This window comes from Crinia signifera, chromosome 11, assembly GCF_055691185.1.
Source record: "Crinia signifera chromosome 11, ASM5569118v1, whole genome shotgun sequence".
In the NCBI taxonomy this organism is placed as follows: domain Eukaryota; kingdom Metazoa; phylum Chordata; class Amphibia; order Anura; family Myobatrachidae; genus Crinia; species Crinia signifera.
The window spans coordinates 120,177,164-120,204,215 of record NC_139227.1 but is presented as its reverse complement, the minus strand read 5'-3'; the positions used below and the strand labels follow the sequence as shown (position 1 = coordinate 120,204,215).

The following is a 27,052-nucleotide window of genomic DNA, read 5'->3' as shown; positions in this document are numbered from 1 at the left end:
TGATGTTGTGCTCAGCGGAGCTGCCAGCCCCTGATGGGAAAAAAAGTGGTGGGATTTTTTTTTTTTAGGGAGCACTAAAAAGTGTAGAGTGCGGCCAGTACTGCTGAAGACCAACTCGGTAGTAGCGCATTCGCTTTGCCTTCTGTATTCATAATTTGCAGTAGTTTATTCACACAACGAGACACCTGCAGAGCATCGCCCTATTTCAATTCCTCATGGACAGGAATATATTTTGCAAAGAGGGTGATCCAGAAATAGAACCAAAAACTGTCTCTCCCCCTTACTCCTACTGTGTTTAAGAGAAATAGGCTAATATGAAATACAGCACAAATCTTTCTGGGACTCGTGTTTCTCAGTTTTTCCCTGGTAATCGAATCCAACAGCGCTCTTATCTACGCGGTCTGCCTGCACTCCGTACTTGCCACCAAAGCCAGTGGAATAATCTGCGGAGGAAGATCAGAAAATTGAGCCCTAAACTAGATGCATTTAATCTGTTGTGGATCCCTTATACCAGCTCTTCAGCCCCCCCCCCCCCTGCGTACACCGCGCACACACCCATGATCCCCACCTCCCCATAGTTCTAGCTGTTCTTTTACAAACTCCCCGAAACTCAGCCAAGCGGTTGCTTCCAAAGAACGGTTAATGGGATGAAAACAGCCTTCAATGAGCCAAAACAGCAAGTGTAACACCCAAGACTAAAGTCCCAGGACGATTTAGGACAAGTGTCCAAATATTCCTCTAGCTGAACACTCAGAGACCGGTATTGGTGACACGGTAAGAGGAACATCAGAACTTATCTGCCAGGCAGACCTGCTTCCAGTGTCCTGAAACGAATTTCTTTGAAATAGCACAATGGTGCCAAGATGGATTGGCGTATACAAACACACACGATCGGTACCCAATCGAATGTAGATGCAGAATCTTTACTGCAGTAGGTAAAATCTCCAATCCGACAGATGACCAACAGACTACCGGCAGGGGCGCACACATCAGATCACAATCGCAGTAAAAACAAATACAATTCTGAACTTTTTACATACAATCGGTCGCAAAACGCGTTGAAACTGGGGGAATTGAACCCAAATCATCCTGCTGTGTGCCCAGCATTATATTAAACAGCAAAATATGCTTGGATCTGTGCACGGGACATAAGTACACAAGTTCTATATAGTCATGGCCAAGAAAGATCATCTATATATTTCTCTCACACATGCACAAACACAGAGGCAATCACAAGGCAGCAAACTAGCTTTCGAGGCATTTGCTTTGAGCGGGCTTACTAGAATACATATCAGCTAAGATAATACAATGCTCTGAAGGAGGATTTCTCTGTAGAAGCCAGGTACAATATGCCCAGCTAGTTCAAAAAAAAGATTACTAGTAGAATTTGCAAAGTACGTCCATAGGTATGAGGCCTGTGTAGGAGATGGGAGATCCCGGGAAGAAAGACGCCCCTACGCTCTTGAAAAGGGGTTCCAGGAGACTGATCCCGGTCACCAGTCTCATTTTGACACCAACCTTTCTGGGACTCGTGCTTCTCAGTTTTTCCCTTGTAATCGAAGCCAACAGCACTTTTGTCCACGCGGTCAGCTTGCACTCCGTATTTGCCCCCGAAGCCACTGGTGTAATCTGAAAGAGATCACATCCCCGTTACATGGACTATTGAAGAGGTTACAGAATCTGGGGTCACCAACATTCTCCCCACTAACATTACATTGTAGGGCTAACACACATTTCTAATGCTGACAGACAGCAGGAATATCAGCGGCACCCACTCAGTGGTGTCTCTATCACAGTCTATACCTGTGGTTCCCAAGCCATGTGCCTAGGCAGCCAGGGGTGCAAGACTCTTGCAGGGGTGCTTCAGGTCGGTAGTCCAAGACCACATTAAATAATTTATAGTCACAGTTCTAGGTAAAACAAGTGCTAGTGGCGGCTCATCATAAAACATGTAGCGAATCAGAAGAACAACTGTACACCACCACTTAACTGACCCCAAGAATGACAACTAGGCACAATTTACTTCATTCAATATTTTCTCAAATGTATCCATATAAAAAAAAAAAAAAAATCTATCCTAAGGGGGCTATGAAAAAAAAAAAAAAATCTATCCTAAGGGGGCTATGAAAAAAAATGCTGATACTCTAGGGCGCCGTGATTGAAGAAAGTTTAGGAACCCTTGGTCTATACAGTCTCCTATATAAGTACTATTTATTCATATACAGATGTGACCTCATACTGCGGCTTCAGTCCCGCCAATCGGCCACTCTCAGCGCACCAGTGGGTGTAAGGGGGGGGTGGGGGGGTGGGGGGGAGTGGCAGGAGGGGAGAGTGGTGACAAGTCTCTCAAGGGTCAAGAATCTTGTCTGCAAAACAGAAGGGCAGTAGTTGGAGAGAGAGCCAGGGACAATATAGGATGTACTGATGTTTGGTGTTACGAGACCAGGCCTATAGGAGACGGTACGGGATGGGAGGTGTAGATTGAGTAGGCAAGCGAGGTTGGAGCAAGCCTAGGAAGAGCAGGAGTTTCCTGCAGCGGTGTCACATTGCTAATGTGTACTGTTGGGAAACCTTCCTCCTTCCAGTCACGTAATCTTATCTGGATGCTGTCTGTATCGTATGCAGCCGCACCCTTGTTACACAGCTACATAATTTGTAACTACCTTCCATAAGATCAGCACACATATCCTGAAACAATCTGTGCTGCTTTTAACATGGTCATTATAAGAACAGGTTCAGTTATATACAACCAGGTCAAAAGAAAATCACACACAGACTAACAGAGGGAGGAAAACGTGCTCAGATTCTATTTAAGTACAAAAAAAGAAGTGGAGATCGCAAATCGACATACAAGACACACGTGTATTAGGCCTGCACACACTCACCTTTCTGGGACGCGTGTTTTTCAGTCTTCCCTTGGTATTCGAAGCTCATAGCAGACTGTAGGTGTACACAACATAATTAGAATACACGGACCATTTAATCAGACATACTGAACCACAAATAATGAAAGAAAAAAATCTATTTCTGTGACTGTTCCTGATGGTGCAATTATGACAGAAGACGGCAATCATCAGAAAAGGATGACTTCTACAGGGATGGGACTGCGTTTTACTTTATAGAAGATGCCAGCGTGCCATCTGTACAGAAGAGACATGTCTGTCCCCCCCCCAGCAGGCTTTCCCTACAGGCTCTGTGCCTTTCGTGATCGCCAGAGGTAAACTTTGAAGCCATTAAAGGGTAGCATTCAAGGGAGGCAAACGTAGGTGCAATGCACACGTGAGATGACACAAGTCCGTCTTGCTTTGTACACCGCAAGGTTGAAAAGGAAAAGAGCATAAAAGACCACTATTAAGTTGTTATATAGGAGTGCTTTGCACACCCAACTAATGACTTCTCCGAAATCGTTCCTTTTCTCAGCACGATGAGCGATAAAGGGCACACGACTGGAGTCCAGCGTCTAAAAAGTTCAAATCTAGCGGATAGCTTTTATGGGATACAAAAAATAACCGAATTCACCCAGATCGCACAGGACTATAGTTGCAAATTCATTGGCATCTATTAAGCACATGTCTACAGGGACGTGGGCTCATTTCAAATGGAGTTTAATATAAACGTAGTAGCTTAACAAATATATATTTAGGACAATAATAAAACCACATGCTCGTACAGAAAGGCTCAAACAATATATTGTGCAACAAGATGATTTGTTTGCGTTTCACGAGTTGTAACCACTTCACACGCATAAGAGGTTTCCTCACCTGATCCACACGATCTGTCTGGACACCGAACTTCCCACCGAAACCCTTCACGGAATCGGACTGCGAGCAGTGCTTGGACAGCTTTGCCTGGTACTCGTGTCCAACCGCAGACTAGGAGGAGAGAGAGAGGCAGATTTACGTTTAGCAATACCGAATTTTAGTGGCGGCAGCACCTGGAAATACCTGCACAGCCGCCGGTCAGCTGCAACTCTGGCCATGTGATTGGGACTTGGCACGTGCAGAGAGGAAAGGGTCTGTTCCATTGGCCAGATCAGCCCTGGAGCCGGAGATTATTCCACCCACCGCTTCCCGTTACTTGCACACAGACAGAGCTGCCCACATCTGAGGGACGATCGGGCTCCGTGCCAGGCTGGTTAATCAGCTGGCAGCCGTTTCAATGGCTCTTTTACGCACTCATCTCATTTGGCGGCTGTTTCCTGGCTTGTCATTGGCCCTAAGAGCTGGACCTTCACTGTGTTCGTTGTACAGCAGCCAGGTCAACCCCAGATACTATTAACTGTTTGCAGTCCAAATTGTTCTTTGCAATTCAAACAGTCTGGTTTAAAATGTTTAACCCTTTCAGGTCCAACATCTATTCAGGCTCAATAGCGCTAGTAGCAGATCCAGTGGTGAGACACTTTAAAATAAGAACCTTAACATCATTCAATGCAGACCATTTTTGAATAATAATAAAAAGTAAATTCATTTAAACCACTGTTTGAATTGCAAAAAAAAAATTGGACTGCAAAAGGCTAAATTGTAATTTTTTGGGGTTTTCATTATTCAAAAAAGGTCTACATTGAATGTTGAACGATGTTAAGGTTCTTATTTCAAAGTGTCTCGCCCATTGGATCTATTAGCGCTAGGGCTGTTGAGCTTGACTAGACATTGGACCTGAAAGGGTTAACACGAATGCCGTGGGGTCTCTAAATTCTGGAAACGTTAACCACTATTGACCAAAAAATGACTAAAAACGGTCAAAAACCGCCACAATTTCGCTGATCCACATGTTTTTGGACCATACTGAATTTTTCTACTAGTCGAAAAATCGGCATTGAATAGGCCAATTCTAAACTAGCCCTAAAAACTTTGAAAAGTGCCAATTTGGTACTTGTTTCCTAGCACGGCCACACCGATTCTAATCGGTCGCATCGCATGCGTGCTAAAAAATCGCATGCGATGGTCCTGACGCGATGCCCCCGATTTCCCATAGGGAACAATGTTAAATGCCTCAATTTACCCAAATGAACAGGGAACAATGTTAAATGGTCCAGAAACCCCCCAAAACACCCCAGAACAGTGAAATGGCCCCCCAAAATTAGTTAACGCCACCCCACGATCAACGTGAACCCGAAGCATGGCGAGCGCAGCGAGCCCGCTAGGGGCGGCGGTACGCGTCCTCCGACCTTTTCATACCCCCACTATCCACGTCAGCGTGGAGTTGAGAATAGAATAGTGTGGCGAGCGCAGCGAGCCCGAAGCGTGGCGAGCGCAGCGAGGGGACGCGGATACCTTCACAGTTATACGCGTCCCCTCGCCGGTTTCACAGGTGTCCGTGGCGACGCGGACACCTGTGAAGCCCGCGAGGGGACGCGTTTACCTGTGAAGGTATCCGCGTCCCCTCGCTGCGCTCGCCACACTATTCTATTCTCAACTCCACGCCGACGTGGATAGTGGGGGTATAAAAAGGTCGGAGGACGCGTACCGCTGCGCTCGCCACGCTTCGGGTTCACGTTGATCGTGGGGTGGCGTTAACTAATTTTGGGGGGCCATTTCACTGTTCTGGGGTGTTTTGGGGGGTTTCTGGACCATTTAACATTGTTCCCTGTTGATTTGGGTAAATTGAGCCATTTAACATTGTTCCCTATGGGAAATCGGGGGCATCGCGTCGGGACCATTTTATGCTTATTTAGCCGCATGTGACCGGACCGACGCGATTTTTTAACTTTTCAATGCATTTCAATGGGAAATCGGGTCCATCGCTTCGGGGGCCATCGCATACCACTATTAAAGGCACAAGATCAATGCGATTGAGGCCGTGCTAGGAAACAAGTACCGCCAATTTTTAGGCTAGACGAAAAAGACAGACTTACTTGAACACCCCCCCTTACTGCTTATTATAATGTTCCTCACAGGAAACAGTGTGCTACAGCCTCAAAAAAACAGTATCACAATACATAAACCCATCCTGCCCTGGCCACTCAGAGCTGACAATTCTATTCTAAAAAACATATCATCTGTACACATGGAGATGGCTAGTTTGGGGGCTGAAGTAGGAGGCAGGTACAGATAGTAGAGGGTTCTATCAATTTAAAAATTCTAAAAACAGGCTCCTATTGGACATGAAGTTCCAGATGTATCAAGCTTCATAAAGTGATAACAGATAGCCAATCAGCTCCTAACTGTCACAATACAGGCTGGGTGCCAAAAATAAAAGGGAGGAGCTGATCACTAATTAATACCCCTTTGTATGTGTGTGCAATTGTTAGGGAATATAGACTGTAAGCTCCATGGGGCAGAATATTCTCTGTAAAGCACTGCTTGATGCGGGTCCTAGATTAGTAACCGGTAACATGTACCCAAATATCCTGATTATCTGGCTGCACCAATCGTCAGAACATATAAATAAGTTGTAAAAACACCGATCAATACGCTCAAACCGCTGTATGGCTAAGTGCGTGCACCCTTACCTTATCCATCCGGTCGTTCTCCACTCCAAACTTTCCTCCATAGCCGTGAGATGCTTTGGGACCACTCTCCAGCTCCTGTTCCTTTAGGCTCTGGTGCTCCTGAGACACATTCTCTCTCAATGTGTGGATGCTGCAAGACAGAGGAGTAACTAGAACCAATACCTCACCAGCAACAGGAAGTCAGCGAGGACCAATAGGAACAGAGAATATCAGTTCTCTACCATAAACGCCAACGTTCAATGGGAAACAATGGGTTATACAGACACAGCTGTGATGATTGGGCACTAGAAGCTCCCTTTGAAAGCTCAAGCTCCTCCCCCTAGTGAAACAGAGCACCCGCGAGACAGTGCGACTTTACTAACTACACAATTACCAATGTGATCCGACTAAATTACTATAGAGAACTGGCAACCGCTCTTGTGGGCAAAGAGGACCAAGAGGTCACCCACCCTATGCATAACAGGTCAACAGGGCCCTGTCCACATCCAAAAAGTAAAGAGAACACTTTTTTTTCGGAGACTTACACACATCCTACAAACATCCTCAGAATGACCTGATTACCGTGGAACCTGGAGATCATTTTGGTTTCAAAAGATAGTTTTGATTCTTCATGAAAGCTCCCATGGTAGAGGCAGGGAAGGGATGTACAGTACACTGGGAGTATTCAAGAGCTGTACTTAATACCACCACTGGAGGTGAAAATCCCCCATAATAAGCACTCACTTGATGTGTTCCTGGTGCCCGGAACCTTCCACCGTTTTCGCTCCCCATCTCTGCTCCTTTTCACTCAGATCGTTCTATAAATAAAGTATAAGTGTTATATTTAGCCTCAATGACATCATGATGCAATGTATATAGCTTACAAAGGGGGGAGACAAAAGACGACAGAACTGGATTTAAAACTTAAAGAACAAACAATGGGGATAATATTACTTATGGCCACAACTAGTTAGCTGGAAAGCTGCGGGCTCCTTGCAGTGTTCTTATTAATGACGCCAGACATATATTACACAATTATCGGCCCTATAGGAATATCAGTGGCTCGCACCGATAATTGCAGTGTGTAGCCGCAAACAGCCACAAATTGTACGACAGACATTTATCTGCCAGTGTATCCCCATGCAAAAAAAGTGTTATCAAAGACCAGATGGCCATTTCTACACTCCTAGGAAGACACCCTCCACCCCCCCCCCCCACACACACACACACTAAGAATAAATTAAATGTATACCGACAAAGTGACTTTGCAATGGAAACATTGCAGCCTGCAGCACCTCTAATCCCCTTCTTGCTGCGTTGCCTAAACTTACAACAAAATCGGGGTCCGTCTCCCAGTCGTCGGTGTCATCGGCAGAAATGGAGAGAGAGTGTCCTACTGCAGATTTCCACATCTGAAAGAGAAGGAACGGTCATCAGCGCCCATATAGAGACCACAACGTTGTTTTTTGTTGTATAGTTTTGTTTATTCTTATATAGGGGACTAAAACCACCTTCGAGTGTCAGACAACTTACATCCCATCATAACAGGTTGAATGTGAGAAGTCAGATGTTCCAGGACAGTGGCCCGCGCCCTGGGGTATGTAAACTAAAATAAGTATGGGGTTAATGAATATGAATGATATTAATACATTAACTATTCCCCTCGCATGACCCCCCCCCCCCAATCACTCAATATTCCCATGCCTCCCCCCCCCCATCACTCAATATTCCCACGCCTGCCCCCCCATCACTCAATATTCCCACGCCTGCCCCCCCATCACTCAATATTCCCACGCCTGCCCCCCCATCACTCAATATTCCCCTCGCCTGCCCCCCCCCCATCACTCAATATTCCCCTCGCCTGCCCCCCCCCCATCACTCAATACTCCCACGCCTGCCCCCCCATCACTCAATATTCCCACGCCTGCCCCCCCCCATCACTCAATATTCCCACGCCTGCCCCCCCCATCACTCAATATTCCCACGCCTGCCCCCCCCCATCACTCAATATTCCCACGCCTGCCCCCCCCCCATCACTCAATATTCCCACGCCTGCCCCCCCCATCACTCAATATTCCCACGCCTGCCCCCCCCCCCATCACTCAATATTCCCACGCCTGCCCCCCCCCATCACTCAATATTCCCACGCCTGCCCCCCCCCCATCACTCAATATTCCCACGCCAGCCCCCCGTCACTCAATATTCCCACGCCTGCCCCCCCGTCACTCAATATTCCCACGCCTGCCCCCCCGTCACTCAATATTCCCACGCCTGCCCCCCCGTCACTCAATATTCCCACGCCTGCCCCCCCGTCACTCAATATTCCCACGCCTGCCCCCCCGTCACTCAATATTCCCACGCCTGCCCCCCCGTCACTCAATATTCCCACGCCTGCCCCCCCGTCACTCAATATTCCCACGCCTGCCCCCCCCGTCACTCAATATTCCCACGCCTGCCCCCCCCCGTCACTCAATATTCCCACGCCTGCCCCCCCTTCACTCAATATTCCCAGGCCTGTGCCAGTCCTGTATGTGGTGCCAGCTGGACTGCTCCGCTGCTATACTGTACAACCATAACCTATGCCAGGAAGACCGCAACATGCAGAGTTCCCAAGTACAGGACTTGTCACTAATCATGTATACACAGCAGCCTCTAGTAGACACCGGTGGAGCTGCACAGGAGATAACGATGCAGAACATCACATTTATATAGCGATAACCACTGCAGGCGGCACAGGTTATAGGCCGTGCGGACCAACAGCAAAGCCAATAACATTGTTGGAGTAATGTGCTGTGTACAACAAAGGTCAATATGGACGATCAACCCTGCTCCAACCACACCTTATGTCTCGCCAGTGTTGTACTGGGTCAGTAAGCTACCAGTCAGCTGTAGCCACCTCTCACATCCTCACCCTATGTCCTAATACATATACAAAAGCTGTTGCTGGTTAACGATCTCAGAGGTTCCCAAATGCGGTCTTCAGGGCACCCCAACAATCCAGGTTTTGAACATATCCATTCTTGGCCATAGGCGACTTAATTAGCAGTAAATCATCTTCGCTGAGCCAGGAATACCTGTAAAACCTGGACAGCTGGGGTGCCTTGAGGACGGCGATTGGGAACCTCTGATCTATCCACTGCCAGGTGTGCACCTGTGTATCAATCTTCGACAAGCTGTCGGTCACAATCTGCTTACTGCTCTAGAGACGCACATTCCTATTAAAGTGACCTGTGATGTACATTGGGGAAACGGAACCAGCATGAATTGCTACCAATCAGCTACTGGTCACTTTGTGAATGGATAGGGCAGGTAACCAATACAAGGTGTACACACACAATGCTTTCCTGCCTTCCGTATGGGTCAACCTTACCACGGAAGAACACGACTGAACTATTCAGTTAAATATCAACCCTTCAAAGCCCATTGTCCCCTCAAAAAATCAGTTTTATTGTTTTATCGTCATACAACCACAGGATGGGACCAGCTTAGCAACAGCAATCCTGCAATACTGTTGCCAGGAGGGAAAGATAATCTTCCGTAGATGGGGGTTCAAGATAATATATATTATGTATTTATAGGTGCGGTCTAAATAACATATAGCAAGTGAAGCAGAGACAGCATCTCTCCACATGAGAGTAAGGATCAGTATGAAATACCGACGCCGGAATCCAGACCTCCAAAATGCCGACAAGGGGGGGGCGTGGATTGCCCCCCCCTTGCGGGCTCGCTACACTCGCCACACTATTTTATTCTCCCTCTATGGGTGTCGTGGACACCCATAGAGGGACAAAGTGCCGACATTGCAGCGGTCGGGATTCCGACGTCGGTATTTCGTCTGTCGGGAATCCGACCGCATCCAGAGAGTAATGTGGAGGATCCAGACCAGGTTTTGGAGCAGTAGCAGCAACAAGTTTGTGTAATCTGCAGCACCTGTGCTCTCTTGAGTTAAGTGTTTCCAGGGCAGAAGGAAAATGCTCCTGGTGGTGGATTAGCTGCCCAAATGTTAGGCCGGGGTGTGGGCTACGGTAGGGAGAACAGGAGCTTCCTGAAGTGCTTGTATGGTGCAAACGTTGTAATCATCATTACTGTGCTGATTATGTGGTATGCGCTTTACCTGCTATGAAAAAGAAAGACTTCATCTCATCCAGTGACTGGGCTCAATGCATCGCACAAGATTCAAAGGCTAATTTTCCACAAGGCAACCGCCTAGGGCCCAGCAGGACTAAAGGGACCCCATAAACAAACAAAAAAATGGACATACAAAATTTTCGGTCAGTTTACTATAAATGTGACACAGGTATTACCCCTACTTCCAAAAGACCTAGAACCTGATTCAGATGTGAACGCAATAAATGCCGAAGTTAATGCAACTGAGCGTTTTTCAGTAGACTGTGCACGCTACAAGTTCCTCTATCCACGCCACCCGCAATCGGCAGCAAAAATATAGTGTTATGGATTGTTGGCGAATGGCCCCAAATGGTATCTTACCTAGGGCCCCATGAGGTCTAAATCCACTTCTGGCAAGATGTTTTTTATTGACAAGGGATGAGGTCACTGCACAAGGGAAGACTGGCAAAGCACATGGGGTTACTAAGCATGGGGTTACTGGATGATAGTGGGAATACTGTCAAAAGAAAGTCGGTGAACGATAATAAGGACAGATCGCATTACCTACCGCAGTCCTGAATTCTGTAGGACTGTTTCCAGGCACTAATACAGACGTGGCCTTGAGGGCTGTGAGAAGACCACAGCACGGCTCCCTGCACAAGTTATGGTCTCCCCTGGTGTGACTGGCCCTGTTGTATTGCTGACAACACTTGGTCCATCATCTGTAAAGCACCGCAATCAACACCATATGGGCATTATACTCAGTCAATCAATCTTCCTCCAGCTGACATCCAACACCGGTACACACCCGCATTATCCTGAGGCCAACTGGACTCCAGCAGCAGAGGCCCTAGGACCCCTCCAGCGGGTGAGACCACCATATTAAGTGCCTAATATCATTGTATACAGGAAATACAGAACAGAGACAGCCCAATGATACCCAATAAAGGGACTGACTGTGCGTTCCAAGGAACCAGGATTATCCTTATTGTGACATTTTAATTACCCCAATTAGGGAATTGCATTTATTGGTATGTATTTAATAAATGTATCAGTTGTTTTCACAGACGATCCCTCGTCACTAGTACCATTATTACATTTAATGATTTTTTCATTAGCGCCGCTTCCATTCGTACCACTATTGTTGTATTTTGTATTGATGGGATCTGACTTAATCCCTCCCCGAGCAGCTGCCCTTAGAAAAACACCTTTTTAAGCACCTAAAATATGTCCTTGATAATTTGTCCAAACACAGAACACGAACCGTGAACAACTTTCATTCTATCACTAAAGTTATCCGTATAACTTATACTTGTGTAAGGCAAGAAATTATTGGACAACTAAAGCATCAAAATGTAATATGCAAAGCTCCCTATATTTTATATGTATGTATGTACGTACCTAACTAAAACGTATAAATAAAAAAAATAATAATAATAAAAAAAGTTATCCGTATAACAATCCAGGAGGTGCAGCCCCAATGCCCAGATCAGTGCCCGCAGGCTACACAGGAGCCCTAAAAATACAATTTAACATCAATTGTAAAATCCCACGATGGCCGCTCTCAGACACGTGTTCATTTTGCATATTTCAAGAAAACATGCAGTTTATTTGCATATCAGTGCTGAAATACAGACCATACTGTGCTAGAAGCATCACTGCAGAGAGTGAAATCCCAGGCAAACTAGAGGTTTTGGAAGATGCAGGGTGCTAGAATGAACACTCATCATCATTTATAATATACTAGTGATTCCATCACACACACACACACACACACACACACACACACACACACACACACTAGTTAAAAGCCCGTCAAAATGACAACTTCTGCAATGTACTTTCACTTTGAGCTGTGACAGTTTTTAGCCCACAACACCCCAGTCCCTATCCGCTCCTACCTCCAATCTCTGTCTTCACAGCTCCCTCTCTCCATATCCAGCAAGTTTGAAACAGATCAGTGTCCCTGCAAAGATTGCTTTCACTTTCTGTTATGACATCTTTTAGCGTGCAAAGGGGTTATCTGGTCCACCGAGCGGTCTCTAGTGGTCAGTGGCGGCACTTCACCTCATAGAGGTGAGGAGTAGTTAGCCTTTTGTATATAGAGATAAGCTCCCAGAAAGACCTATAGAGATCATGGGGGTCGATCCTATTATCTCCGATGTGTGCGGATGATTTGCCGAGTGCGAATCATCATGAGATCGGGCGCACTTCACGCTGAAAACGGCACCCGAATTAACCCTAAATCGCAACCCTTCGCAGTGCCGAAATTTGCTCGCACCCCTCCAGGGTTAATAGGATGGACTTTTGGATAGAGAGGCTAAATTCCTCGTTAACTTAGAACCAGCAACTCCGGTTATATATCTTCACCGAAGATCCACAAGGACCCCCTCAATCCCCCGGGTCGCCCCATAGTATCGGGAGTAGACTCTATAACAGCTTATCTCTCGGAGTTTATAGATTTTTACTTGCAGCCTCTTGTCCAAAATAATCCTTCTCATCTTAAGGACACCAAGGACTTACTCAATTACCTATCCACGGTCCAGTGGGAGGAGGGGTGCGTCCTGGTGACCGCGGACGTAAAATCTTTATATACGATCATAGATCATGAGGCAGGTATAGAGGCATGCACTGAAGCACTTTCAAAAAGCACCTTAAAAACCCCCTTACAAAAGTTTCTTATTGATGGTATTAGATTTATTCTCGTCAATAACTATTTTATGTTTGACGACACTTATTTTATCCAAAAGGTCGGAACAGCAATGGGTACCAGGTTCGCACCCAGTTATGCCAACTTATTTATGGGTAAGTGGGAACAGGATGCAGTCTGGACCCACAATCCCCATGGGGCGAACCTGGTATCCTGGAAACGATACATAGACGACATTTTGTTTATTTGGAAGGGGGGACGGGAGTCTCTATCCTCATTTTGCACTTATCTTAATTCTAACCTTTTAAATATTGAACTTACTTTCAACATAAGTGAAGCCACAGTTGATTTTTTAGATATTTCTATTTTTATTCAATATGGTCATGTTTGCACAAAAACCTTCACCAAACCTACCGACTCTGGGACATATATAGAAAGCACCAGTTGCCATCACAGCAACTGGTTGAATTCTATCCCAGGGGGGCAGCTAAAAAGGATCAAAAGAAATTGTAGTGAGGAGGAGACATACAAACTCCAGGCAGATCAACTGGAAAAAAGGTTCACTAACAGCGGATATAATAAAAAAGTTATCAAACAAGCTAGGGATCTGGTGGATGGCACAGACAGACAGTCTTTGCTCGAGACCAGAACTAATGCAGTAGATGCAGGGGAAACACATAATAAAGCAGAATGGGCATTTATCACAAATTATTCTGCCCAACATAAATACATTGAGAAATCATTTAAACGCCACTGGGATATCCTTCTGAGAGACCCGATAATAGGTGGCACTAACCCCAAAAAGCCGCAATTTATTTATAAAAGAGCACAGAACCTAAAAAATAAATTAGTTAAAAGTGTCCTTCCCCCTAAAGAGAAACAGGGTAATATCCTCACCAAGGGTTTCCACAGATGTGGAATCTGCCCCGGTTGCAGAGAGGTCAAAAGTGATGGCTCTAAGAAAATTGAGGAGATAGCCATCAATGGTGTCAAATATGTCATTAATTATTTTTTAACATGTAATACCAAAAATGTGGTTTATATGATAGAGTGTAAGTGCAATCTAGTCTATATTGGTCGGACTTCTCGACCATTAAAGGTCAGGATTGGGGAACATCTCCGCAACATAAAAAAAGGACTCCCCCTGCATGCACTATCTTTGCATTTTAAAGAAGTCCATAACAGTTGCACGGATTGCATTGTCAAGTTTTTAGCCATTAAATGTGTCAAATCAAATCACCGACTGCGGAATCTGAGCACCCAGTTGGCTAAAGCAGAGATGCGCAGCATATACGATTTTGGCACTCTGAAACCAGGTGGTCTAAATGCGGACTTTGAGATCAAATGGTTTTTATGATAACAAATTTTGACATATTTATGGAATTTTTTATAAGATTTTTTATAAGAGTTTTTGTGTTGAGAATATTCTTTTATGGTAAAGAATAATTATTTTTTATGATAAGGGAAAAAAGTTTTTTTATGATAAAGAAATTTATTTATGAATAATTTTTGGTACTTATGTAATATCTGGGCTCCCGTTTTTCTTATGAGACCGCGTCCCCTCGCGGGGCTCACTGCGCTCGCCACGCTTCGGGCACGGTGGCTCGCTGCGCTCGCCACACTATATAAAATCAACTCCATGCGTAGTTGGATAGTAGGGGTATGAAAAAATGGGGTGCATTTAACATGGGAGCCCAGATAATACATAAGTACCTAGTTTTTTTCTATGAAATATTTTAATATTTTTAATCATTCTATCTTTTTAATCCACGTTTTTTGGTAAAGATATTTGGTTTGTAAATGTATTTTTAGATCCTTTATGCACTTGCACTTCTCTTTATGCATCTGCATATTCCTATATATACTTCAATATTGCGTATGTGATTCAAATACAAACACCTGTATCTTGAAATAACTATTCCCTATGATGTTTTCACATCACCCTTCACAGATGGGGCTCAGACGCTTTCTCCGTCTTGTTGGAGGGTGAGGAACAGGAAGTGCGGCATAATGGAACGCAACTTGCGTTCCACAAGCCGGAAGTGACGTATCGCATCACTGGACCCGGAAGTAGCCAGCGGTACGGGCGGAGGAAGGAGGTGAACGCTCGTTACCGCTGACTGCTTCACCTGCACATCCAGTTATAAAAGGAGGTTTCTACACTAGCCACATACACAGCCTTGAAAAAGACCCTCCATTTCTACGGGTCGAAACGCGTTGGCGTAACTTGTGGCATCAGGATTTCCGGGACAGACGTACTGAAGGACTTTTACCTACCTTGGATCAACCTCTCCCAGGCCGACCACCCGGGCGTATGGACTGGTGACTATTGATTCACTAAAGCTCATGAACTGACTAACCACCAGTTCTAATACTGCAGCTGGTAATTAGCACTTCACTCCTGTCTTCCAGAATCCATTGTTTTTAACATTGTATCGTATTGTACCATGTGTTTTCTGTGTATGTAATTAAAAACTGGCTTCACCATATAAGCCTTTCTGTTTTCACATACATTGAATCATTCTACCTGCTGGGGGCATCCTGATTGAATGAGGGGATCTAAGAGAACCCCCTATTGATTGAAAGGAAGTATTGCTGCATTTTTCTCACCTCTTTTATCACTTGTGTGCTTGCAAATTACTTCACTCACCTTTTGGCGCCGTTGGGAGTTATATACTTTGTTTTGTTAATAGGATGGAACGCCATGATTTATGTCACCAGCTCTGTGCTGACAAGGGTTTATTGTATGGAATCCCCTGTACATTACAGATACTGGAAGTCACCACATAGATCTGTATCCTGTATATAGCCTCTTGGCCAGAAGCCTCCTGCGTTTATATGGCCACAGGAATCCTGTGTGACTCATATCCTTATAATGTACAGCGGATTACAGACTGGGCATTACATAGTCTCACAGTCACATACTGTACATAGACACAGGGGGAGCAGTAGGGAAGCCAATCCCGGGGCATTTTTTCAATCCCGGGATTCGGGATTGAAAAATGCTCAATCCCGGGATTCCCGGGATCCCGGGATTGGCTTCCCTAATTTGAAAAAAACGCCCCCGGCCACCTGCACATTCACAGTACTTACATTTGCGGGTGCTGGGTGGGTGGGCGAGCGTGCAGATATTGCTGGGAGCCAGGTGAGCTGCAGGTATGTCTGCTAGCCGGGTTGCTGGGAGCCGTGTATGTCTGGAGGTCGGGTAGCTAGGCAGGGGGGCGGACGGGTGGTCGGGAAGCTGGGTGGGTGGTCGGGTAGCTGGGCAGGGGGTCGGGTAGCTTGGATGGGTGGATGGGTAGCTGGGCGGGCGGGTAGCTGGGCGGGCGGGTAGTTGGGTAGCTGGGCAGGCGGGTAGCTGGGTAGCTGGGCGGGCGTGCACTGTGCTGGACTGATAAGGTGTTTTGAGCCGGGTTGCTGGGCGTGTGGGCGGCTGTGTGGCCTGCGCAGCGTGACAGCTGACCTCATCACGCTGCGCAGGCCGCACGCTGGGTATTGGAGAAGCCGGGCAGCGTCTGAGCGAGTGCTCAGACGCTGTCTGGAATTAGACTGCGCATGGGCAGTCTAATCCCGAAATCCCGGGATTGGAATCTCCAATCCCGGGATTGAAATCCCGGCATTTTGGGGGCCAAATCCCGGGATCCCGATCCCGGGATTGGCCACCCTAGGGAGCAGGAACCTACTGCTGGATGACAAATACTGTGCTCTAACTTAACGAGTCGGTTCTAGATTATATTAAATGGGACAGCTTCATTATATTGATTAAACTCTGATCGATGAGGCGTCACAGAAACATTGCAGGGTTTGATTTACAACTGATAACACAAGCCAACCACATGTCCTGACAATCCCACAGAGGCGGAACGTCACAGGACACTGTCCCCTACAATGCAGCAACGGTCCTGTCACGTGTAGTTCCACTAATATTCTAATGATTGAATGATTACCTCAACAGGCAAATAACCAGAGACCGACGTCCCTTATAGGCAGTAGTAGACTCCTGACAAGGGGCCTGATTCAGAGCAGACTGCTAATTAGAGAAATCACAAATTGAATGATTACCGGACTACCATTCGCATTACGCATTTGCGAGGGTGAACAGTGACAAAAAATCCGTGTGGATCGTAAAAACAATGTGACCGGACTTTTACCGACAGGAAGCCCGCGTTTGAAGGTGGAAACCGGCCGTTTTCTGGGTGTGCCCGAAAAAAAATACATGCGTTCTCAGGAGTTTTCGGGGAGGGTCTTTGATGGCAGCAATGATCTCTTCCACCCTGCCTCAGTCGCAGATTAGTGGCAGCCTCAGTAACTCACAATTGCACAGGCGCCAAAAACTGTTCTATGGTCTGGGAATTGTATGTGGATTAAGGAGTGGGTAGCGATTCATAAACAATTCTCCAGCAATGTCACATGAAACTGAAATCTAAATTGCAGTGTAAAAATAATGCAGCCAGTATTTACCCTGCACAGAAACAAAATAACTCATCCAAATCTAACTCTCTCTGCACATGTTACATCTGCCCCACCTGCAGTGCACATGGTTTTGCTCATGTTGAGAACAAACTGCAATCAGATCTGAATAAGGGCCATAGTCTCTACATTACAGCTGCCCTGTACACTTAATCTGCCCTTTAGGATCAGACAACAGTGTTATCATGTAACTCCTCACCTGCCGCACTTACCTCATAACTGCGTAGGTCTTGAGTCAGCATTAATGGGCACTTTCCAAATCATTTAACCAAAGACAACACAAAGCTGTTCAGCACTATTCCCCTATGTACGCTGGCAATGATGCAGGGTGGGCAATAAATAGTTCAGGCCTTCGCAACACAAGCCCCGCAGCGCCTGCGCCACGCTCTAACACCTGGCTAATATCATCAGGAGCTGCAGTACTGTTTCCCAATTACAGCCATGTTTGCAGTTCCACGCCGGGCAGCAGCGATGACAGGGGCACGCCTGAACACTTGTGCCAAGGGCTGGAGCACTGCCCGTGACCCACATGTCGGATTCCAGAACAAAGTAGTAGATGATAAAGTAGAAAAGGCTTAATGACAGGAGAGCACTAGAAAGCATTCAGTGATAGAGCAGTTAACCCCCTATGGCCCGATTACGGCTATTTACTTTGCTTGTACTTCCAAAGCGTGTCCTCCTGCGTCTCACTATTGCCGTTATCAATGCTACTTACATGATCGACGTGAATGAGCCCATTAAAATAAAAAGTCTACTACTATTCACAACTCTCAGGACGATGGGATGGGAAACAATGTATCACTGAAAAAGATACTTTCTATCAACTATAAATGATATGTAATTAGAGGACTCCGCAATGGTGATCTGCACTTTGGTTGTGTCAGTGAATTTTCTATTTGCATTCAGCAATCAAAAATGTTTGTAGAAAAGTTTAACGAGCGTATCAGACATAGGGGTGGATCCTATTAATCCCCGAAGGGTGCCATTTTAACGCTGAAAACGGCACCAGAATTAACCCTAACTCGCACCCTGAATTCCGTGAAGTTTGCTTGCACCCCTATGGAGGTGCGAGCACTTTTCAGCGGATTCAGCCCGCCATAAAAGTGTGCCGGGTGTCGTGATGATTCGCACTCGGCGAATCATCCGCACACATCAAGGTTAACAAGATTGACCCCCATAGATGTTTTATAGTGTTCATTCTAGAGCAGCGGTTCTCAAACCTGGTCCTCAGGACCCCACATAGTTCACGTTTTCCAGGTCACCCGACAGGTGCACGCATTACTCATTGACACAATTTTAAAGAGCCACCGATGGAGATAATTATGTCACTTGTGATTCTGTGAGAGACCTAACATGCACTGTGTGGGGTCCTGAGAACTGAGTTTGAGAACCTGTGTCCTAGGGAATACAGTCGCTAGGTTGACACTATGAAGATCAACACAAGTAAAGTATTTCTTTCCACCCATGGAACTTTTAAAATGTGTCAGTCAGTAATGAGTGCACCTGCGAGGTGAGCTGGAAAACGTGAACTGTTGGTAGCTTGAGGACTGGAGTTGGCTACCCCTGCACTAGGGCGGAGCGCAGCGAGCCACGTGAGGGGACACGGAACACTTGGATACAATGTCTAATGTCGACTTTCGGCAAAATTTGGGACAAAAACGTGAAAAACTTTTGTCGACCTACCCATTGTCGACCCAATAACCCTGTGGACCCCACCTTTAGTGGCCAACCTTCACAATGTTGACCCTATGACCCACACTCCATTCTAGCACCCTGCATCTTTTCAAAACCCGTACAGGTTATCTTCATTGCCTATGGTGTTGCTTCTAGAACAGGTCTGTCTGCATATCAGTTTTGAAATACAGACCATACTGTGCTAGAAGTGTGCCTCGTTAATGATATGCAAGATGGTATAGTTTTTATATTGTTACTAAATGTAACTCATGGGGATGGTGGAGTTACGTTCTCCCCAACCGGAGGAGCATTTCACATCTTCCTCCTTCCCAGGAATAGGTCGCTGCACATGGGCCAAATTCGCATCACTTTTCAGGAGACTGACACCGGCTGCAGTGGCGGAATAAAAGCAGTTTACACCATCTGAGGACGACATAAACCAAAAAGGCCGAAATCCAAAGAGTTCTACCAGGGACTGCAGTCTGCAGATCTCCCTGAACATAGTGAGGATACAGAAATACATAAGGGCACAGTATGCGGAAAACTGCATTTTGTACAACATTTTATTTAATCCAAGCTTGATAAATAGCTGTCAATCGCTGACAACGATCACCTCTCATATGCCAGAAAGCTGGACAACGTACAATGTGAGACATTCCTACTTCTGTGAATATAATCCGCTTTTTCCAGACGCCGTTTGTAATTTAGGTTAAGGAGTCATTATTGTGGGTGGAAGCTGGTGAGGAATTTCAATGCACTGACAGATAGATAAAGAAAGGAGAAAAAAAGCAAAGTATCTGATCAGTAAATGACTTGATTCTTCTTTGTAAGGCTGCCATTCACCAGCGCTAAGTACAGTCATTAACAGCAATAAAACCCAGTGTGATTTATATGTTCTCTATGTATTAAATGTGTCCCACACCACACTGCTAGCACACATTGTACAAGTGTGCCAAATAATGCAGTACTGACTCAGGAGCCTGGACACACTCCAAATTCATAATCATCCTACTTGAAAGATCAGCAGTTTTCAATACAAATATGTTCCATTCCTGCAGACCACCACATGTAACAAAGCAATGAACTATTTATACTGGGAGCGAGAGGGCACCCGGGGAGTGTACCTCCGCAGTGACACAGGCAGTCACAGGTCTGTACATGACAAGGTATGGAATCTGACACCGGGAAATTGTGAAGTGTGTCACGCCCACCGCAGGGACACTTCCACATTCCGTCCCAAACACAAATGTTCCCTTCTCCCGCTAAATACTGCACATCAGGCTAGTTCCATGGGTACAGCTTCCGATTCACTCCAACAGATACCCACTGTTCCACTCACATCCGGATCTGTCAGTTCGCCTCCTTATTAATACACATATGGGTACTCCCTGCAGACAAAACACCAGATTGTGTCTGCAAAGGGGAGATTCAAAAGCAAAAGTGTAACAAGTTGACTGTGGGATAAATAGTAAAGAACTTGGGGTAAGCAAGTCTTATGGGTGTAGCAAGCGGGGGATAACATGGGGGGGGGGAACATCAACCGCACAGTCAGGCTGAAGGCAACTGTGTAACTCACAACTGACCTCAAGGAGTTTAGGGACAGGTAACAATAGGGATATTGGGGTGACAGGTATGGCACAGGAGGTGTGTGGAGTACACAGAGCTAGGCAGGGATGGAGTAAGCATGAAATGGAGGAGGTGGGTACAGGCAGGGGTGACTTCAGGGGAGCAAGGTGGTGCTGACTTGGGTTCTTTCACAGGTAGTTGGATATTTGACATTCCCAACAGTCAGCCTCAGGAAACTCTCGAAGAGAATGTACGTATGTGGCCTGGCTGGGCACCGACTGGGGGAACACGTGCAAATGCATGATGACCTGGACTGGGGGAACACGTGCAAATGCATGATGACCTGGACTGGGGGAACACGTGCAAATGCATGATGACCTGGACTGGGGGAACACGTACAAATGCATGATGACCTGGACTGGGGGGGAACACGTACAAATGCATGATGACCTGGACTGGGGGGGAACACGTACAAATGCATGATGACCTGGACTGGGGGGGAACATGTACAAATGCATGATGACCTGGACTGGGGGGGAACATGTACAAATGCACGATGACCTGGACTGGGGGGAACATGTACAAATGCACGATGACCTGGACTGGGGGGAACATGTACAAATGCATGATGACCTGGACTGGGGGAACATGTACAAATGCACGATGACCTGGACAGGGGATTGACTGGGGGAACATGTACACACGCACGATGACCAGGGCTGGGCACAGACTGAAGGAACATGTACATACATGACCAGGGCTGGGCACTGACAGGGGAACATGTACATACATGATCTGAGGAACATGTACATGCATGACCAGGGCTGGGCACTGACAGGGGAACATGTACATGCATGACCAGGGCTGGGCACTGACAGGGGAACATGTACATACATGACCAGGGCTGGGCAATGACAGGGGAACATGTACATACATGACCAGGGCTGGGCAATGACAGGGGAACATGTACATACATGACCAGGGCTGGGCAATGACAGGGGTACATGTACATACATGATCTGAGGAACATGTACATGCGTGACCAGGGCTGGGCACTGACAGGGGAACATGTACATACATGATCTGAGGAACATGTACATACATGATCTGGGCTGGGCACTGGCTGTCAGTACCTAAAAAAATTTAAATGGTTATAAAAATTGTATTACAAAATGATATAAAATGGAGATTTTGATCCTATGTGCGCTGGAGAACAAAGGTGACTACATATATAAGGCGGAACCCCATTCATCCTACGGGAACCGGTTACACACAGGGCGCTCCCAGGGACACAGGAGAACCCGGATAGCGAGGCACAGGGACTAGACATGGACAGGGGACCCCGGTATCTCACCCTGCTCCCGGCCGCGGCTCCGCTCTGGATACTGGGGAAGAAGGAGGTGACCGCTCGCCGCTGCTGTCGGTGCTCCCACTTCCTGCCTCGGTCTCTCCCGGTGTGACGTAAGGACGGGGGGGAGGGTCACGTGATGCTCCTGCTTGGAGCGCGGCGGTCACGTGACGCTTGGAATGCTGCGGGATACAATGTATCACTCTGCGTTCTGTGCATGGAACGCTGAGAGCCGGCAGCGGCGTCTGTGATTGGCTACAGCGGAACTCCCTCACCTGTGTGCGCGCCGCCTATAGCGCAGCATAGTAAGTAGCTGGTGACTATGTATAGTTTTGGTGATATACGGTCGACTGGTCGACAGTCATTAGGTCAACACAAGCATTAGGTCGACATGGGCAATGTTGACAGTCAAAAGGTCGACATGGGGTTTTCTTCCACTGTTTTTTTGAGCCGACAAGTGGCGCCAGGCGGTATTTAATGCCCTTCCATCCACTGGGCGTGGTGGGAGAATAAAATAGTGTGCCGAGCTTAGCCAGGCACCGTGCCCGAAGCATGGATAGTGCAGCGAGCCATGCAAGGGGACGCGGTGCTACGTTTCAGTGCCCATGTCGACTGTGTCGAAATTCGGGGGAAAAAAAAACAGTGAAAAACCCCATGTTGACCTTTTGACTGTCGACTTTGCCCATGTCAACCTAATGACTGTCGACCAACATGCTGTAGACCTAATGATCCACACCTGTTTTGATTTTGCTGATTCCTTGGTGCCGCGGGTGTGGATTATTAGGTCATCATTGACAAATGTCAACATGCCATAGATCGACACAATAAGGCGTCATTTTTCATGTTTTTGTCTAACCAACATATGTCACCATGGACAACCAATTAGTGTAACGCTGCGCTCGGCACACTGTTATATTCTCCCTCTACGCCGACATGGATGGAGGAGTAAGAACAGGTCGGTAAAAAAAATGATGATAAACTCATGTCAATCATTACCATGTCGACCTTTTTCATGCGTCAACCTAATACCGGTGCCCAATGCATACAGTGCTGCCTATCCCCGGGTGATCACTCCAGCACATAGATGACATATACCAGGACATGTATGATTATATGTGCTTAGCGATCAGCCCTCTCTATGGTTGGTGCTGAAGCTGTGTATAATATACTTTCCATTTTTCTTATTTTTATGGTCTAAACTCTGGAGTATACAGATGGGGCATGGCTCATCTTTGCAGGGGATGGCGATGGTGACGCCAGCCGCCATCTGTATAGCGAGAAGGGGACACACGCACACGAGAGGCATGCGCGTCCCACTTCCAGCGCTTCCCCCGGGTCCCCGCCGCCTGCCCGCACCCCCCCAACCCTGTCCATCTCCCTGAAGCGGAGACGGACAGGGTTCCCGTCGCCCCACCGACGGAGATTGAGACACACGCACGTCTCAGTCAGATGGCGAGCCGGGCTGCTAGCGGATCGCCATCGGTGACGTTCTGGCGATTCGCCAGCAAAGAAGAGCTACGTCATCTGTAGTGACGTATGACAGGAGAGACTGTATACATGGGTCCAAGCGCCCCTGAAAACAAATGAGGGCCCTTTGAAGATATTGTGTGACCGACACGAATATGCTACAAATGGTTATTAAATTCTGAACCAGTGTTGCTGAGCCTGTGCAATTGGAGATAGTAGGTGGCTTTCCAGTAGGAATGGCCATTGACCATTGATGATTAGATATCATCAATGGTTTATGGACGATGTCAAATAGATTTGACATTGAGGGTGAGAACCAGATTGTTTCCCACCCTCGATGTCAGGTGTCAACGAATAGTTTCATTTTGTTTGTTTTTTCCACAAGGGTCCGGGACACGGAGCATAGCCCCACCCCCATATTTTGATTGGGCCACAGGCCAATCAATTCAAAACCATGGACGACCATCGATATGTAAAAAGATCGATGGTCATCCATTGCATAGTTCTATCGATGGCCATCCCTACTTTCCTGCAGATGGGTGCTCCTGGCTTATGGAGAATGGGATTCACCAACAGCACTGTGGGATATAGTGACAGCAGGCCAGCAGCTCTATCTTGAACACGTTTTGCTCCTATCTGGAAACTTCAGCAACTACTTTTTATTTTGACATTCATTTAAATATTATTTGGCAACAGGTTGCTGCTGTATAAGAATAATTTATTCTTCAGTTTGGATTCTTTTCATGCCAGACTGCTTATGATTTATCAGCGCTCAATCGCACTTGTTCAAATTATTCATCTGAAAGCAAAGCAGGAAAAAAAAGCAACTATGTAACTGGACAAAACCATGCTGCACTGCAGGTGGGGTAGATGTAACATGTGCAGAGAGATATGGGTGAGCGTGACCAAACTGAAATTTGAGTGTAAAAATAAAGTGGTCTAATATTTGTGGGTTACATATAAAAACAGACAGTATTTACCCTGCACAGAAAATATATAAATGCATTAGCTCTCCTTGCATGGCAATCCAGTTTGTTCTAGATACAAAGTACTTCCAAATCCAAACGAGGTCTAATACATTCTAGAATGTTAAATAACAAAAAAAAAATAAAGTGAAAGGACCCTTTGGACAAGAGATGTTCTCCGAGTGAGCTTATTTTACACTTCTAACTCAGAATTTAGGCCAGCATGATTAGCAGCTGCTTGGGGCACCAAAGCCACATTCACTTGGGTGGAAATAGCGATTCTGAGGCACCACTACTCATGGCCTCTTTAAGCCACGTTTACTTGGGTGGAACATTTCTGGAAGGGTTACAAAATGTCGGTACTTATACGTTAGTTGGGCGCCCACTAAGCTATTTGCTTAGTTTTCCACACTATATAAAATCAACTCCACGCCGACATGGACAGTGGGGGTATGAGCTAACTTACTATAGTGGGCGCCCAACTAACATAGAAGTACCAAAATGTCTCTTAAAGGGCTTAAAGGGGTCCTGGAGAGGTGGCGGAACTGCGTTCGGTACTTGTTTCCTAGCACGGCGCCCATCTTGTTGACTGTATGCGCTCGCCACGCTTCAGGCACTGTATAAAATCAACTCCACGCTGACGTGGATAGTAGGGCTATGAAAAGGTCGGAGGACGCGTACCGCTGCGCTCGCCACGCTTCGGGATGCAGTCAATAGTGGGGTGGCGTTAACAATGGGGGAGGGTATTTAAAACATGAGGGGGGGGGTTTGGTATTAAAATGGGAGGTTTGGGGGCTTTTTACATTGAAATCAATGTAAAATCGGGTCTCAGGGAACATTTTACATTGATTCCAATGTAAAAACCGGGTCGATCGCATCGCATGGGATTTGGTTGGAATGCGATGTGATCGACGCGATTTTTCCGACCCGATGGATACAATTAAAATCGGTGGCGCCGTGCTAGGAAACAAGTACCCTACGTTCCCCTAATACCGACCTCCCACAACACAATGTAGCACAATCGTATACACATTACACCACATGTAGTGCCCCTTATACACACAAGGTCCACAGTTGTTCATCTTCACATCACATATGCCGTGCCAGGAGAAGCCGCTGGGACAGGTTTTTCTGTTGGAATTATTGTTCAGGACTGGAGTAGGGGGAACTCCATTCCCCTACCACAGTGGCGTAACAATAGCCCCACAGAGCCCGCGGCAGCGGGGAGGTGCTGCGTAAAGTGTGGGCGCCGGGGGTCTGCGGGGCTATTGTTCCACCGCCTCTGTAACCAGGGACACACAGATCTAATTCTCTGCGGTCCCGGCACGCCTCCTCACTCAGCTCCTGCTGCTATTATAAAAAAATCTCCCACACAAAATGTCTGCCCCCTTATAGCAGACCGTTTTTTTGGGATGCTATTTGGAAATAACCGATAAGACCTCTAGTCCTACGGTATTATTCCATACAATTAACTCTAGGCTCTTTTTACTTATCTTTATTTACTGTGTATTATTCATTTACATTTTATTTTATTGTGTGTTTACTGTATGTCTTTTTTATTGCATGCATGTAATTATTAACACTTATGCTGTTTAAATAAATTACAATTTTTTTCAATTGTTTCTTGTGTGTACACATAAGCACCTGACGGTACTACCCACACTCGAACCAGAACACCTAGACCAGGGATGTGAACCTTTGACCATCCAGCTGTTTTTGAACTACACATCCCATCATGTCCAGCTACACTTTTGCTATTTGGCCATGCTGGGATGCATAGTTCAACAACAATTGGCGGTCCAAAGGTTCCCAATCCCTGACCTAAAGTACTGAAAAGCGTTTTGAACAGTTCTGGTGGTTACAATAAATAGCATATAGACGTCTTAATTTATTTTTAATAGTTCATTGCTGCAATTTGTCTTTTATGTTTCCAGGTAACTTCACAGCAATTACACGGCCATTTTATGTCAGCCACCCAATATAATCAGGGACTAGCTGTGGACCACGGTCCTCTTTCAAACCACTAGTTACAATTTCCTGATTCATCTAAGATGTTGTGTTAGCGACTTCTCTCTACTGCAGACATTATACTCTGTACTATACAGTGCACCCACTCCTTTACACTGCTAACAATACAGTGAGATCCATTATATGTTCTTCTTTGAACTATATATAAAAAGGAAGGATGAGTTTTACACTTCATTTTATTGGCAGTGGAAAATGCTTCAGTATTTTATTGAAAGAAAGCAATAAATAATACTGTCATAAAAATAGTCCAAAAGTACATCAACTGTACATATATTGTTACATAATCAGCAAGTACACAAACAGGATTAGAAAAAAAAAACTGTAACAAGGAATCCAAATTTATACAT

At 46.2% G+C, this 27,052-nt stretch overlaps 1 protein-coding gene across 4 annotated transcripts in view; it reads right to left on the bottom strand.

Annotated features, from left to right (window-relative positions):
- The window catches only part of CTTN (cortactin), a 34,755-nt gene extending 12,348 nt beyond the window's left edge, over positions 1–22,407 (bottom strand). For 2 of the 4 annotated variants that reach the window (XM_083164569.1, XM_083164571.1), the window contains exons 1-8: positions 22,252–22,407; positions 7,762–7,842; positions 7,175–7,248; positions 6,452–6,581; positions 3,762–3,872; positions 2,886–2,940; positions 1,519–1,629; positions 335–443 (exon numbers count right to left, since the gene is read on the bottom strand). In XM_083164569.1, coding sequence (XP_083020695.1) covers positions 335–443; positions 1,519–1,629; positions 2,886–2,940; positions 3,762–3,872; positions 6,452–6,581; positions 7,175–7,248; positions 7,762–7,842 — 671 coding nt within the window. In that variant the 5' untranslated portion in view covers positions 22,252–22,407. The remainder of the gene's footprint in view (positions 1–334; positions 444–1,518; positions 1,630–2,885; positions 2,941–3,761; positions 3,873–6,451; positions 6,582–7,174; positions 7,249–7,761; positions 7,843–22,251) is intronic. The other 2 variants (XM_083164570.1, XM_083164572.1) reach the window with 1 other exon arrangement.
- Positions 22,408–27,052: the final 4,645 nt, after the last annotated feature.